Genomic DNA, 14,615 nt, shown 5'->3' with positions numbered 1-14,615 from the left:
TTTGCATTGAAATAGTCAAACGGCACTTCTTCCCTTCTGAGCTCTGCCATGAGTCGAAACAGTGGTTCCCCCCACATATCAGGTATCAGCGTACTCAGGACAAATAGCACAATAACTTTTGCAGTCTAATTTCTCCTTTCACACTTGGTAAAATAAAAAAAATTGAACCTGAAGGTTTTTTTTGTGAAAAAGTTAAATGTTCATTTTTTTTAAATATTCAAAAAGTTCCTGTGAAGCACCTGAAGGGTTAATAAACTTATTGAATGTGGTTTTGAGCACCTTAATGGGTGCAGTTTTTAGAATGGAATCATAGAATCGTAGAGTTGGAAGGGACCTCCTGGGCCATCTGGTCCAACCCCCTGCTCAAAGCAGGATTCGCTAAATCATCCCAGTCAGATGTCTGTCCAGCCTCTGTTTGAAGACTTCCATTGAAGGAGAACTCACCACTTCTCGTGGCAGCCTGTTCCACTCATTGATCACTCTAACTGTCAAAAAGTTTTTTCTAATATCTAATCTGTGTCTCCTCCGCTTCAGTTTCATCCCATTGCTTCTAGTCTTTCCTTGTGCAAATGAGAATAAAGTTGATCCTTCTACAATGTGACAGCTCTTTAGATATGGTGTCACTTTTGGGTATTTTCTATCATATAGACCCCTCAAAGTGACTTCAAATGTGATGTGGTCCGTAAAAATAAAATGGTGTAAAAATAAGAAATCGCTGGTCAACTTTTAACCCTTATAACTTCCTAACAAAAAAAAATTTGGTTCCAAAATTGTGCTGATGTAAACATGTGGGAAATGTTACTTATTAAGTTTTTTGTGTGACATATCTGTGATTTAAGGGCATAAAAATTCAAAGTTGGAAAATTGCGAAATTTTCAAAATTTTCGCCAAATTTCCATTTTTTTCACAAATAAACGCAAGTTATATGAATGAAATTTTAACACTAGCATGAAGTACAATATGTCACGAGAAAACAGTGTCAGAATCACCGGGATCCATGGAAGCGTTTCAGAGTTATTACCTCATAAAGGGACAGTGGTCAGAATTGTAAAAATTGGCCCGGGCATGAACGACGTACAAACCGCCTTTGGGGGTTAAGGGGTTAAAACATTTGCTTTTCCCACATCGCGCTCTATGATTTCACCCTCATTGTTCTTTAAAGGGCCGACACCATCAATTTTAATCTTTTTACTGTTTATATAATTAAAGAATAGTTTGGGGTTTGTTTTACTTTCCTTAGCAATGAGTCTCTCAGTTTCCACTTTTGCTAAATGTATTTGTTTTTTACACATTTTATTTTTCTCTATAACTTTTTAATGCTTCTTCATTGCCTTCTTGTTTTAGCTTCCTAAATGCCTTGTTCTTGTTATTTATTGCCCTTTTTACATCCTTATTTAGCCACATTAGTGTTCTCCTGTTCCTAGCCCTTTTATTTCTGTACGGTATGGCTAGCTCGCAGTGGGGGTGTAAAACTGATTTAAATATTTCCCATTTATTTTCTGTGCTCCTATTTTTGAGGACATTGTCCCAATCAATTCGGCGAAGGTCCTCTCTAAGCTGATCAAACTTTGCTTTCCTGAAATTCAGCGTTTTGGTAACCCCCTTCCAGGGCACCTTACTGAAGGACAAGTGGAATTGTGTTATATTGTGGTCACTGTTCCCTCGGTGCCATCGACTCGGACTTCTGTTATTCTATTTGGCCTGTTGCTTAACATTAAGTCCAGAAGGGCTGTCCCTCTAGTTGGGCCCTGCACAAGTTATGACAGAGAATTATCCTTGGTCACTGACAGAAATTGGTTTCCTTTCTGAGATCCGCAGGTTTCACTTTCCCAGTCTATGTCGGGGTAGTTGAAGTCTCCCATAATAATCACCTCATTGGGATTTGCTGCTTTGTCTCTTTGTTTCAATAATACATTCTCAGTGGTTTCTGTTATATTTGGTGGCTTATAATAAACCCCTATGAGGATTTTATAACTTTTCTCTCCTTGTATCTCCACCCATAGAGACTCCACCTCTTCATTTCCCTCTTGTATATCTTCTCTTAGTGTGGGCTTTAAAGTGGACTTTATATATAGACAGACTCCGCCCCCTTTCCTTTTTTACGATCCCTCCTAAACAAATCAAATCCTTGCAAGTTAGCCGCCCAGTCATAGCTGTCGTCTAACCATGTCTCAGTTATTCCTACTATGTCGTATTTTTCCTCATACATTACCAACTCCCGATCTTCAATCTTATTGGTCAGGCTTCTTGCGTTGGTCAGCATGCAGGAAACAAGTTTTCCTTCCTTTTTCTTAGCTTCCTTCTGAGTACCCTGTCTTGGGTCCTCGGTACCACATCTAGTATCCTTGATTAGTTTGTCTATATTCAAGCGGGACTAGACGAAGAAAACCCTAAAATCATGAATCATGTTATCCGAAACAGTCAGAAAACTAGCCACATATTGGGCGACCCCAGACCTCAGACTATATACTGTGTAAGTTTATAAGCCCCTCCAGTGTCAGGAATAGATAGTATGTGAGAATACAGTATATACCACTCAGGGAACACTTACCTTTCAGAGATAATTTCCATATTCATACTAAATAATGGCACAGATCTCCCAGACATTATGACTGCACATATCCCTAGTCTGTATAACGATATTGCACTCATTCCCTGACAGACTGCAGCATGGCCATTAGTTAGAAGCTGCTAATGATCTTTGGAGCAGGTAAGTTTTCCCTGAGTGGTACATATTGGGCCGTCTGAAGACTGAGTTTAGTCTGGACAATTTGTCTGCACTACTAATTAACAGCAGTTACATTACCAAACTAGGGCAGTCCCTATAGGAGAAAACACAAGAATTATACTGTATTGTCACATACTATCTATTCCTGACACTGGAGGGGCTTATAAACTTACACAGTATATAGTCTGAGGTCTGGGATCTGCCAATATGTGGCTAGTTCTCTGACTGTTTCGGATAACATGATACATGATTTTAGGTTTATTTGTCTAGTCTCGCTTGAATATAGGTCAATATTAAATAGTCTCCTGAAGACGCCTTTGGTGAGGACGATGAAGCCTGCAGAAATAAGAGGCTTGGACAGTGACTGTCTATACGTCACCTCACACTATATACTGAACTGTGGGGCACATGTTTTTTCTATTAGTCACCTATTGACTAACCTTCAAGGGGTGAATTATGGGTATAGTTTTACATTTGGAATTAATAAAGTTTAGTTTTATCTTTTTGTCAGCAAACATGAGGAATGACAAGAGTCAACCCATTTAAAAAGATTCAGTTTTGGTTAAAACTATTCCAACACTATGAACATAAAAAGGCTTCCCACTATGTGACATCGCTGATGTTTATTAACAGTTGATTTCCAAGTAAAATATTTCCCACATTAAGAAAATGAAAACGGCTTCTCTCCTGTGTGAGTTCTTTGGTGTCTAACAAGAAGCGCTTTCCGGTTAAAACATTTCCCACATTCTGAACATGAAAAAGGCTTCTCCCCTGTGTGAGTTCTTTGGTGAGTTACAAAATTCCCTTTATGGTTAAAACATTTCCCACATTCTGAACAGGAAAAAAGCTTCCCTGTGTGGGTTATTTGATGGTGATCAAGATCTATTTTCCATTTAAAACATTTCCCACATTTTGAACATGAATATGGCCTCTCTCCTGGGTGAATTCTCTCATGTCTAACAAGATGTGAATTCTGAGTAAAACATTTGCCACATTCTGAACATGAAAAAGGCTTCTCCCCTGTGTGAGTTCTATGATGTTCATTAAGACACCCTTTCTGGTTAAAACATTTCCCACATTCTGAACAGGAAAAAGGCTTCTCTCCTGTGTGAGTTCTCTGGTGTGTTACAAAATGTGATTTCTTGTTAAAACATTTCCCACATTCTGAACATGAAAATGACTTCTTTCCTGTGTGAGTTCTTTGGTGTATATCAAGATGTGAATTCTGAGTAAAACATTTGCCACATTCTGAACATGAAAAAGGCTTCACTCCTGTGTGAGTTCTTTGGTGTATATCAAGATTACATTTCTGTTTAAAACATTTCCCACATTCTGAACAGGAAAATGACTTCTTTGCTTTAGGAGCAGTTTGTTTTATAATGCCTCTTTTGTGACTTTGATTTTTCTTAGTAGTCAGTAATGAATCAGAAGGTGGGACCTGTTTCATATAATCAGATGACAGATCTTTGCTGTGAATGGATGATGATATATCTGGAGTAATGGCAATCACTTCTGTTGTATCTTGTAGGATCTCAAGATCATCAGATTTAAAAATTGAAGATGTCAGCTGTCCCTCTGATCTCCTGTTACGGTCATCTGCTAAGATAAAAAACAATTATTTATTAATAAAATATCCTTGAGTTTTATATTTTTGAACATTTCTACTTAAACTGTCCATAAAAATGGCAAGTTATGTAAAAAACTTTATTTACCAAAACAATGACAGTTCACAGTCTAATAGAAAACCTTGTTGGATGAGCCAGTAGTGTGTGGTGTTCAACTGTTTGTTCATTCTGCCTCCCAAATATCGAATAAAAAGAAACCAATCAATGTTATGTAGGCGAAAATAATACCAATTCTCATCTCACAAAAAACAAGTCCCCACTCAGGTCCATCATCTGTCAATGGAAAAACAGATAAGGCAGGTTACAGTTAATGCTATAGTTAGGGTTAGTGTTAGGCTAAAGAATTAGGCTTTTCTCAATTGTCTCCCCAATAATTGGGTCCCGTCAGTCACGTCAGAGTTTTCTTTTTCCGAAAAAAAAACAAAAAACGAATAAAATGGCCCTTAAGTTTTATAGTACAGAGGAGGCTTATGCGCTTTTATGTTCTGACAGTGAAGAAAGTGCAGTGTCAGATGGCGATGAGGATTTCGAGGGCTTTAGTAGCAGCGACAGTGATAGCTCAGAAATGAGCAGTGATTCCGGTCCATCCTCACACACAAGGACCAGTACAACAAGAAGGACAAATAGCGCTTCTGGAGAAATGTCTCCAACTCAGGGAACAATGCCCAGTACTAGCGCTGTCCCTAGTGCTCGGGAATTGGCGCACACCAATGTCCAAGGGGCTTTGCCTCTTGATGTAGCATTTCCCAGATGGGAGGCTTCGGATTCGGCTACTCCATTCATCCCTAATTTTAATGCCATTCCTGGTATAAATGTGGAGGTGGAACATTTTGCACCAATTAATTTTTTTAATTTGTTTCTGACAGATAGCTTGCTAGAGCATATTGTCCTACAAATTTATATGTGTCCCAATTCATCAGCCAGAATCCACGATCCTATTATGCTAGGTCAAATTTATCAACACCAACTAATGTCCTAGAAATGAAAACATTTTTAGGACTTACATTCATTATGAGGCTTGTTAAAAAAAATGAGCATTTGGTCTTATTGGTCCAACCGCCTGTTCAAGCCACCACTATGATTTCTGCCGTTCTTCCTAGCACCTGTTATGAGATGCTCATGAGATTTTGGCATTTTAACGACAATAGTCAATGCCTGCCCAGAAATGTCCCAGAACATGACAGACTATTCAAAATCAGACCCATCATCGAAGACTTGACAGAAAAGTTCTTAAAGCTTTACACCCCAACAGAAAACATTTCCATTGATGAGCCCCTTGTAAAATTCAAAGGAAGACTGCACCTCAAGCCATTTATTCCTTCTAAGAGGGCAAGGTTCGGAATAAAGCTCTACAAAATGTGCGAGCGTTCAATCAGATACACATCAGCTTTACACATTTATGAGGGGAAAGACAACAAACTAAACCCACCAGGATGCCCTACTTATCTGGGGACATCTGGAAAAGTCGTTTGGGAGCCGATAACTCCATTTTTACAAAAAGGCTGCAATCTGTATGTTGACAACTACTACACCAGCATCCCTCTATTTAAAAGTCTGTTTGAACATTAGGGGCTTCTGGGACCATTCGAAAAAAACATCAGGGGTTTCCAGAATCATTGGTCAGCAAAAAGTTCCGAAAGGGGCAGTCAGGGGCTTTACGCAATGGAGAGCTGCTTGTCCTTAAGTATAAGGATAAAAAAGATATTTTTATCCTGAGCTCAATCCACCCAGATGCCACAAGGGCCACTGCAGACCAACAGGGATCCACTACTCCAAAACCTGTTTTTAGTCATTGACTACAACAAATATATGGGGGTGTGGACCTTGCAGATCAGGTTCTACAGCCATACCAGGTATCAAGAAAATCATATATCTGGTATAAAAAGTTAGTCATGTATTTGTTTCAGGTGGCCACATATAATTCTTTTGTGTTATACAAAAAAGCCGGAAATGCAGATACTTTCCTTGATTATCAGGAAAAGGTCACTGAAAATCTTGTTTTTGAAAATTTTGTCCCCACCAATCCTTTATAATGTGAAGATGTTAGAAGACTCACTGAGCGACATTTTATTGCACTCATCCCAGTAACTGAAACAAGAAAGAACCCCCAGAGAAGATGTCGTATATGCTCCTAGAGAGGAATGAGGCATGATCCCCACTATTATTACCCACAATGCCCATCACTGCCAGCCTTATGCCTCCATGACGGCTTTACAATCTTCCATACAGAACCACGTTTTTGAACTGTTTTGACATTCAAGCATTTGGTTTATTTAGTGACAGACACATTTGAGTAGAGCTGACTTAACAATTTCCGGGGGTAGGTGGGGGGAGGTCTCCAGAGACACAAGCTGGACACAATATATTGGACATTACAATGACATTTTTGCAATTTTTGCTCTAAAACTTCCACTACGTGTTTCTGGAAATCATCCATGCAGTGAAAATGGTCACTATACCCATAGATGAATTCCCAGAGGGGTGTCATTTCCAAAATGGGGTCACTTCAGGGGGGATTCTGTAGTTCTGGCACTTAGCGGCTCTCCAAAGTGCCACAACAGCAGAATCCCCCCCTGAAGTGACCCCATTTTGGAAATGACACCCCTCTGAGAATTCATCTATGGGTGTAGGGACCATTTACCTATCTACCTATTTTCCAATGTAAATGTAAAATCTGGGGATAAAACAACATTTTAGTGGTAAAAATGTAATTATTTCTTCTTCACTGCCCAATGGTATAATTTTCTATGGAACAGCTGTGGGGTCAGTATGCTCACTGCACCACTGGAAGAATTCATTCAGGGAAGTATTTGGTAAAATGCAGTCACTTTTGGAGCTCATGCAGTTCTAGCACCTCAGGGGCTCTGACAACGTGACATGTCACCCACAAACAATTCCAGCAAAATCTGCTCTCCAATACGACACTCCTTCCCTTTGGAGCTCTGCCATGCGCCCAAACAGTCGATTACCCCCACATATGGGGTGTCAGAATACTCAGGACAAATTGCAAAACAACTTTTGGGGTCCAATTTCTCCTGTTAGCCGTTGGAAAAAACAATTGAGGGCGAAAAGTTCATTTTTTTGTGGAAAAAATGTTTTTTTATTTTCACGGCTCTATGTAATTAGCTTCTGTGAAGCACTTGGGGGTTCAAAGTGCCCACCTCATGTCTAGATAAGTTCCTTGGGGAGGGGTTTAGTTTCCAAAATGGGGTCGGATTTCCACTGTTTAGACACGTCAGTGTCTCTGACAATGTGACATGTCAGCCACAAACAATTCCAGCAAAATCTGCTCTCCAATATGGCGCTCCTTCCCCTCTAAGCTCTGCCATGCGCCCAAACAGTAGTATTCTCCCACATATGGGGTATCGGCGAGCTCAGGAGAAATTGCATGGAGCAATCTCTCCTGTTACCCTTATGAAAATGCAAAATATGGAGCTAAAAAGATTTGTGAAAAATTGTATTTTTTTTTATTTCCACGGCTCTACATTATAAACTTCTGTGAAACATCTGTGGGTTCAAGGTGCTCAATACACATCTGGATAAGTTCCCTAAGGGGTCTAGTTTCCAAAATGGTGTCACTTGTTGGTGGTTTACACTGTTTAGGCAGATGAGGGGCTCTCGAAACGTGACATGGCAACCGCTAATTATTCCAGCATATTTTACATTCAAAAAGTCAAATGGCGCTCCTTCCCTTCCGAACCCTGCTGTGTGCCCAAACAGTAGATTTCCCCCACATATGGGGTATCGGCATGCTCAGGAGAAATTGCAAAACAAAATGTATAGTCCATTTTCTCCTATTACCCTTGCGAAAGTAAAAAAAAATTAGGTCTAAAGGAAAATTTTTGTGATGGTGGGATCTGACACTGATGTTCCTTGAGCTTGAAGTTCCCCTTTTGTTTAGAAGTTTTTCTGGGCTCTTTTGTTACCATTCGTATTATCCATCTCTTTGATTTGCCATGAATTTTCCTCCTGTGGCCACGTCCAGGGAGGTTGGCTACAGTCTTATGGATCTTACATTCCTGAATAATATGTGCAACTGTAGTCACAGGAACATCAAGCTGCTTGGAGATGGTCTTATAACTTTTACCTGTAACATGTTTGTCTATAATTTTCTTTCTAATCTCCTGGGACATCTCTCTTCTTCGCTTCCTCTGGTCCTTGTTGAGTGTGATTCACACTATGTCACCAAACAGTACAGTGAGGATCTGTAGCCTCTATACAGGCCACTCACTGATTCCAGGATTGTAGACACCTGTGATGATAATTAGTGGACACATCGCGATTTAACATGTCCCTTTTGTTACATTATTTTCAGGGGTTCCATCATTTCTGTCCAGGCCTATTTCATGAGTTTTATTTATTTTTTAATTCTGTGGAAGCATGGTTGGAAAGCAATGTCTGACTTTCATTGTTCATTTTCACAGATTTATTATTTATTATTACTTTTGTCAGATTCAAGTTATTTCTGTGACCATTGTGGGTTTTTCTGTCATTAAACGAGGGGTAGCAACAATTTTGACCCCGTGTGTATAGATTATAACCCTCAGTGAATTAATTTATAACATGGAATCACTTTATGGGGATTTCTACTATTCTGGTTTTCTGTCATTTAGTTATGTTAGGGCTTCAGCAAATGGTGTGTCCAATCTCATCTGGGATCTGTTCCTGCTGTCCAGCTGGAGTAATCTGCTCCCTACTTCAACCAATTGGAAAGTACCACACCCTACTAAAGCGCAAAGCACATGGCCGGAATCTGCCAGATACAGTGCTGTTCTCCTCTGGTTCAGACCTCTGTGCTCAGCTTGCGGCTTGTGTATTTGTTTCCTGCTGTGACCGTGGCCCGTTTACTGACTACTCTTGTGTCTTCTGATTCTGTATTCTGTTCTTCTGGTTCTGACCCAGCTACCTGACTATTCTTCTTACCATCTAACACCACAGAATAGCAGGTAACACCATGGTCCAAGCCTTGGGGACCGTGTATAAGTCCAGATTCCATGTGAGGGTGTTATAGGGCGATGAGCAAGGCAATCCTTGGGATATGGAAAGCAGAGAAGATAGTGCCAATCAGCAAAATGTCACCGGTGATGGCGGCGCCTGCGCAGTAGCATCTATAAGTAAGAGACAGAGGCTACTGGACAGGCGCCGCTGGTGTCATTTTGCTGGATGTAATTTTTTTTCTAAGCCTCACAATAGCCACAATATTATAGGCATTATCAACAATAATATCAATGTTATTATATGCATTATGTAATAATGGGGGCAGGTCAGTGAGGGATCAGCGACCTGTCATAAGCCAATACAGATGAATATGTAATCAGCGCAACACATAAAGCCCCGCCCACAGCCATGCCTCAGAGCACGAGAATCTCATTACTGAAAACTACAAATACAGATTACACAACAGTAAACCAGAGTTGCCCTCATTTATGGTGGACCATTGGAGCTACTATGAATCCTGAGCAGAAGATTAGAGAAAATAATATTGCTCCCCATTTCAGGAGAGATTGTGCAGTAATCTGAATTCCTTAGGATCAGAAACAATGTAATTTATGATGTGGAGTGAATCCATGACACCAGAACTGGAGCCAACACATCTCCTGCAGGCAGGAATAAATGTACACTCACTGGCCACTTTATTAGGTACACCATGCTAGTAACGGGTTGGACCCCCTTTTGCCTTCAGAACTGCCTCAATTCTTCGTGGCAGAGATTCAACAAGGTGCTGGAAGCATTCCTCAGAGATTTTGGACCATATTGACATGATGGCATCACACAGTTGGCGCAGATTTGTCGGCTGCACATCCCTGATGCGAATCTCCCGTTCCACCACATCCCAAAGATGCTCTATTGGATTGAGATCTGGTGACTGAGGAGGCCATTTGAGTACAGTAAACTCATTGTCATGTTCAAGAAACCAATCTGAGATGATTCGAGCTTTATGACATGGCGCATTATCCTGCTGAAAGTAGCCATCAGATGTTGGGTACATTGTGGTCATAAAGGGATGGACATGGTCAGCAACAATACTCAGGTAGGCTGTGGCGTTGCAACGATGCTCAATTGGTACCAAGGGGCCCAAAGAGTGCCCAGAAAAAATTCCCCACACCATGACACCACCACCACCAGCCTGAACCGTTGATACAAGGCAGGATGGATCCATGCTTTCATGTTGTTTACGCCAAATTCTGACCCTACCATCCGAATGTCGCAGCAGAAATCGAGACTCATCAGACCAGGCAACGTTTTTCCAATCTTCTACTTTCCAATTTCGATGAGCTTGTGCAAATTGTAGCCTCAGTTTCCTGTTCTTAGCTGAGAGGAGTGGTACCCAGTGTGGCCTTCTGCTGTAGCCCATCTGCCTCAAAGTTCGACGCACTGTGCGTTCAGAGATGCTCTTCTGCCTACCTTGGTTGTAACGGGTGGCAATTTGAGTCACTGTTGCCTTTCTATCAGCTCGAACCAGTCTGCCCATTCTCCTCTGACCTCTGGCATCAACATGGCATTTCCGGCCACAGAACTGCCGCTCACTGGATTTTTTTTCTTTTTCGGACCATTCTCTGTAAACCCTAGAGATGGTTGTGCGTGAAAATCCCAGTAGATCAGCAGTTTCTGAAATACTCAGACCAGCCCTTCTGGCACCAACAATCATGCCACGTTCAAAGGCACTCAAATCACCTTTCTTCCCCATACTGATGCTCGGTTTGAACTGCAGGAGATTGTCTTGACCATGTCTACATGCCTAAATGCACTGAGTTGCCGCCATGTGATTGGCTGATTAGAAATTAAGTCTTAACACACAGTTGGACAGGTGTACCTAATAAAGTGGCCAGTGAGTGTATATTACAGCCATCAGCCACGCACAGCTTAGAGAGGAGAGTTGTGAAATACTCGCCAGGATTCGAGTACCGCATTACTCGCCGAGTATAATGAGTATACTCGCTCATCCCTAGGAACCATGAGACATTCAGCAGCACAGAAGGGAGAGAAGATTCATCCGATAAGATCTCAGGGATCTAGGAAGCCAACAGCATCATTACCCTCCGCTTTCTCTTACAGGTCCAGCATAAGATTTTTCATCTTGTCAGCACATTCTACGTACGCTGTCATTTGGCTTTATAGTTTAGAAGGCTCTGGCCATTACCTGTCTAATTCCTGTCTCTTTGTCTGGAGAATAAACTTTAGGATTTCTATGCAGCCGCAGCTCCAATCTCGATGAGCGGCAGCAGTGACGGGTGTTGATGCGAGAGACTCGTGCAAGTTTCTTGCATCACAACAGTAGTGTGATCCCGGCCTAACTTTGCGTTCAGTGTGACCCTTTAAGCGCGCACTCGGCCTTTATTGGGTCAGGTACAAGCAATCATATAGATCTCGCTTTAAGGGATCACCCTCACACTAATCCCAGGGGGTAGGTGGATCCTCCAGGTTGTAAGTTCTATAGAAAAGGGCTTTCAATGCCCAAAGAAATTTGAAGAGTTTTGGGTGGAGGAGAATGTTGTGGTCTAGAGGGAAAATGGTGAACATGGTAATACGGCCGGACTACACCACCGATAAAGCAGCCACAGCCGGTGACTGAGAGGAATCTGTGACTTCTCTGCATTCAGTGGTTACTACTCACCTGGGTAGTCATATGTGGGAATCTCCTCTTTACACCACTCATCATCTCTCACATATGTCTCTGTAGTATTAATATGGGTCAGATCTTCACCCTGAAACAAATATTGTAAAAGTCACTGACAGATGGAGAAGTCCCATCTATGACCAGCTCTAATCCTGCCATCTCCACCGTTCTCATTACACAAGTATAAAACATATAATACTGGTGGATAAAACAAGACTGAGCACAAGACTTTCACAGCCGTCTACACATCATAGGGGAGATCTCCTGACACCTTCTCTCCATCTACCTGATGATCCTGAGGAGCACTGGGATCTTCTTGGTTACAGTCCTGTGGAAGAAGAGGACAGGGACATCTCTCTGGTGTTGTCCTCTTACTGGATAGATCTGGAGGAAACACATACAGGGACTGAATTCATTCTCTACTTACAGATAACTATAGGCCGTGTGTATTTAGTCCTGTCTATTACCTGGAGATGTGAGGGGCTGGGGAACCTCCATTATGACGTTCTTGTACAGATCTCTGTGTCCTTCTAAATACTCCCACTCCTCCATGGAGAAATAGACAGCGACATCCTGACACCTTATAGGAACCTGACACATACAATGATACCATCATCCCCCCCGATCCCTTCATAGCGTTACTGTATAATGTCCCAGCATTCCCAGCAGTGTCACCTCTCCAGTCAGCAGCTCAATCATCTTGTAGATGAGTTCTGGGATCTTCTGGTCATTGATGTCCTCATGGATCAGGGGGTGAGGTGGAGGCCCCGTGATTGGGCTCAGGGGTCTTCCCCATCCCTCAGACACAGGGTCCTGACAGCGATCACTAGAGGTCTTCTTCACCACTGTGTAATCCTGGTTATGGAGAGACACATTAATAAATCTCACTACAGACATTTCCAGAGTCCTCACCTCTCCAGTTCTGTCCATCTGTTATTCCCATAGATAAGAATGATGTAATGTGACGTCATCAGAATCTCTCACCTCTCCAGTGAGACGGAAGAGGATCTCTAGGGTGAGGTGTAACATCCTCTCCGCCATCTTGTCTCTGTCCATATCCATCCTTGATGGGTAAATCAGGAAAATTCTCTTTTGTAGAAGATCTTCACTGAGAGGATCCGATATTGTAGAGACCTGAATGAGAAGAAGATGATCCGATGTAACATCATAAGAATCCTGTGTAATAATACACTTACTGGAGATAATAAGGGAAACATATGAGGAGATTTATTATCTTACAGGGTTTAGTTTTCTCCCCTGACATCTACTAATAAAACCTATATATTTAGGCCACAGACAACAAGCAGTTTCCTCCTCGGAGTCGGCAGCTGAACACGTTCCTCATAGACTCATCAACGTCACCATCAATTCCCATCAGAGTGAAGGAACATCGCTCCTCTATTCAGCTCTATGGATCCAGGATGAAATCCACTGCGGCCTCTGCAAGAAAAGAGCGAAATCTGGTGAGACCCCCGAGGCCGGAGATTTCTACAGCTGCTCTGTGCGCACAGGACCTGTGATGAGGTCACAGGAGGGGAGGAGTCAGGGGTCACATGATCAGGGGCCTCAGTGTGCACAGGACTCTGCTGTACTGGTTGTCATGGTGCTGGATGAGGGGAAGTTTCTGTGTGGGGTCAGGAGGGGTTTACAGGGTGGATGTAGCAGAGCCGTGTGTCTACGAGGTGTACGGAGCGGAGCCGTGTGTGTACAAGGTGTACGGAGCGGAGCCGTGTGTGTATGAGGTGTACGGAGAGGAGCCGTGTGTGTACGAGGTGTACGGAGCGGAGCCGCGTGTGTACGAGGTGTACGGAGCGGAGCCGCGTGTGTACGAGGTGTACGGAGCGGAGCCGTGTGTGTACGAGGTGTACGGAGCGGAGCCGTGTGTGTACGAGGTGTACGGAGCGGAGCCGTGTGTGTATGAGGTGTACGGAGCGGAGCCGCGTGTGTACGAGGTGTACGGAGCGGAGCCGTGTGTGTACGAGGTGTACGGAGAGGAGCCGTGTGTATACGAGGTGTACGGAGCGGAGCCCTGTGTGTACGAGGTGTACGGAGCGGAGCCGCGTGGGTACGAGCTGTACGGAGCTGAGCCGTGTGTGTACGAGGTGTACGGAGTGGAGCCGTGTGTGTACGAGGTGTACGGAGAGGAGCCGTGTGTGTACGAGGTGTACGGAGAGGAGCCGTGTGTGTGCGAGGTGTACAGAGCGGAGCCGTGTGTGTACGAGGTGTACGGAGCGGAGCCGTGTGTGTACGAGGTGTACGGAGAGGAGCCGTGTGTGTACGAGGTGTACGGAGCGGAGCCGTGTGTGTACGAGGTGTACGGAGAGGAGCCGTGTGTGTACGAGGTGTACGGAGCGGAGCCGTGTGTGTACGGAGCGGAGCCGTGTGTGTACGAGGTGTTCGGAGAGGAGCCGTGTGTGTACGAGGTGTACGGAGCGGAGCCGCGTGTGTACGAGGTGTACGGAGCGGAGCCGTGTGTGTATGAGGTGTACGGAGAGGAGCCGTGTGTGTACGAGGTGTACGGAGCGGAGCCGTGTGTGTACGGAGCGGAGCCGTGTGTGTACGAGGTGTTCGGAGAGGAGCCGTGTGTGTACGAGGTGTACGGAGCGGAGCCGCGTGTGTACGAGATGTACGGAGCGGAGCCGCG

The 14,615-nt window shown here is 43.3% G+C and overlaps 1 protein-coding gene across 1 annotated transcript; it reads right to left on the bottom strand.

The window, feature by feature from the left end:
* Positions 1-3,336: 3,336 nt before the first annotated feature.
* On the bottom strand, positions 3,337-13,101 carry LOC141076198 (oocyte zinc finger protein XlCOF8.4-like). The gene is made up of 6 exons (XM_073563557.1): positions 12,956-13,101; positions 12,647-12,826; positions 12,439-12,562; positions 12,258-12,355; positions 11,969-12,059; positions 3,337-4,324 (listed from the first exon to the last, which is right to left on the bottom strand). The coding sequence occupies exons 1-6, from the start codon at positions 13,031-13,033 to the stop codon at positions 3,390-3,392; spliced, it is 1,506 nt and encodes a 501-aa protein (XP_073419658.1). The 5' UTR covers positions 13,034-13,101; the 3' UTR covers positions 3,337-3,389.
* Between the last annotated feature and the right edge of the window lie 1,514 nt (positions 13,102-14,615).

Source organism: Dendrobates tinctorius, unplaced genomic scaffold (assembly GCF_039654945.1).
Source record: "Dendrobates tinctorius isolate UK_male_01 unplaced genomic scaffold, ASM3965494v1 ptg000395l, whole genome shotgun sequence".
Taxonomy (NCBI): domain Eukaryota; kingdom Metazoa; phylum Chordata; class Amphibia; order Anura; family Dendrobatidae; genus Dendrobates; species Dendrobates tinctorius.
Note: the sequence above shows the minus strand (reverse complement) of the source record. Positions and strands in the feature narration are given on the sequence as shown.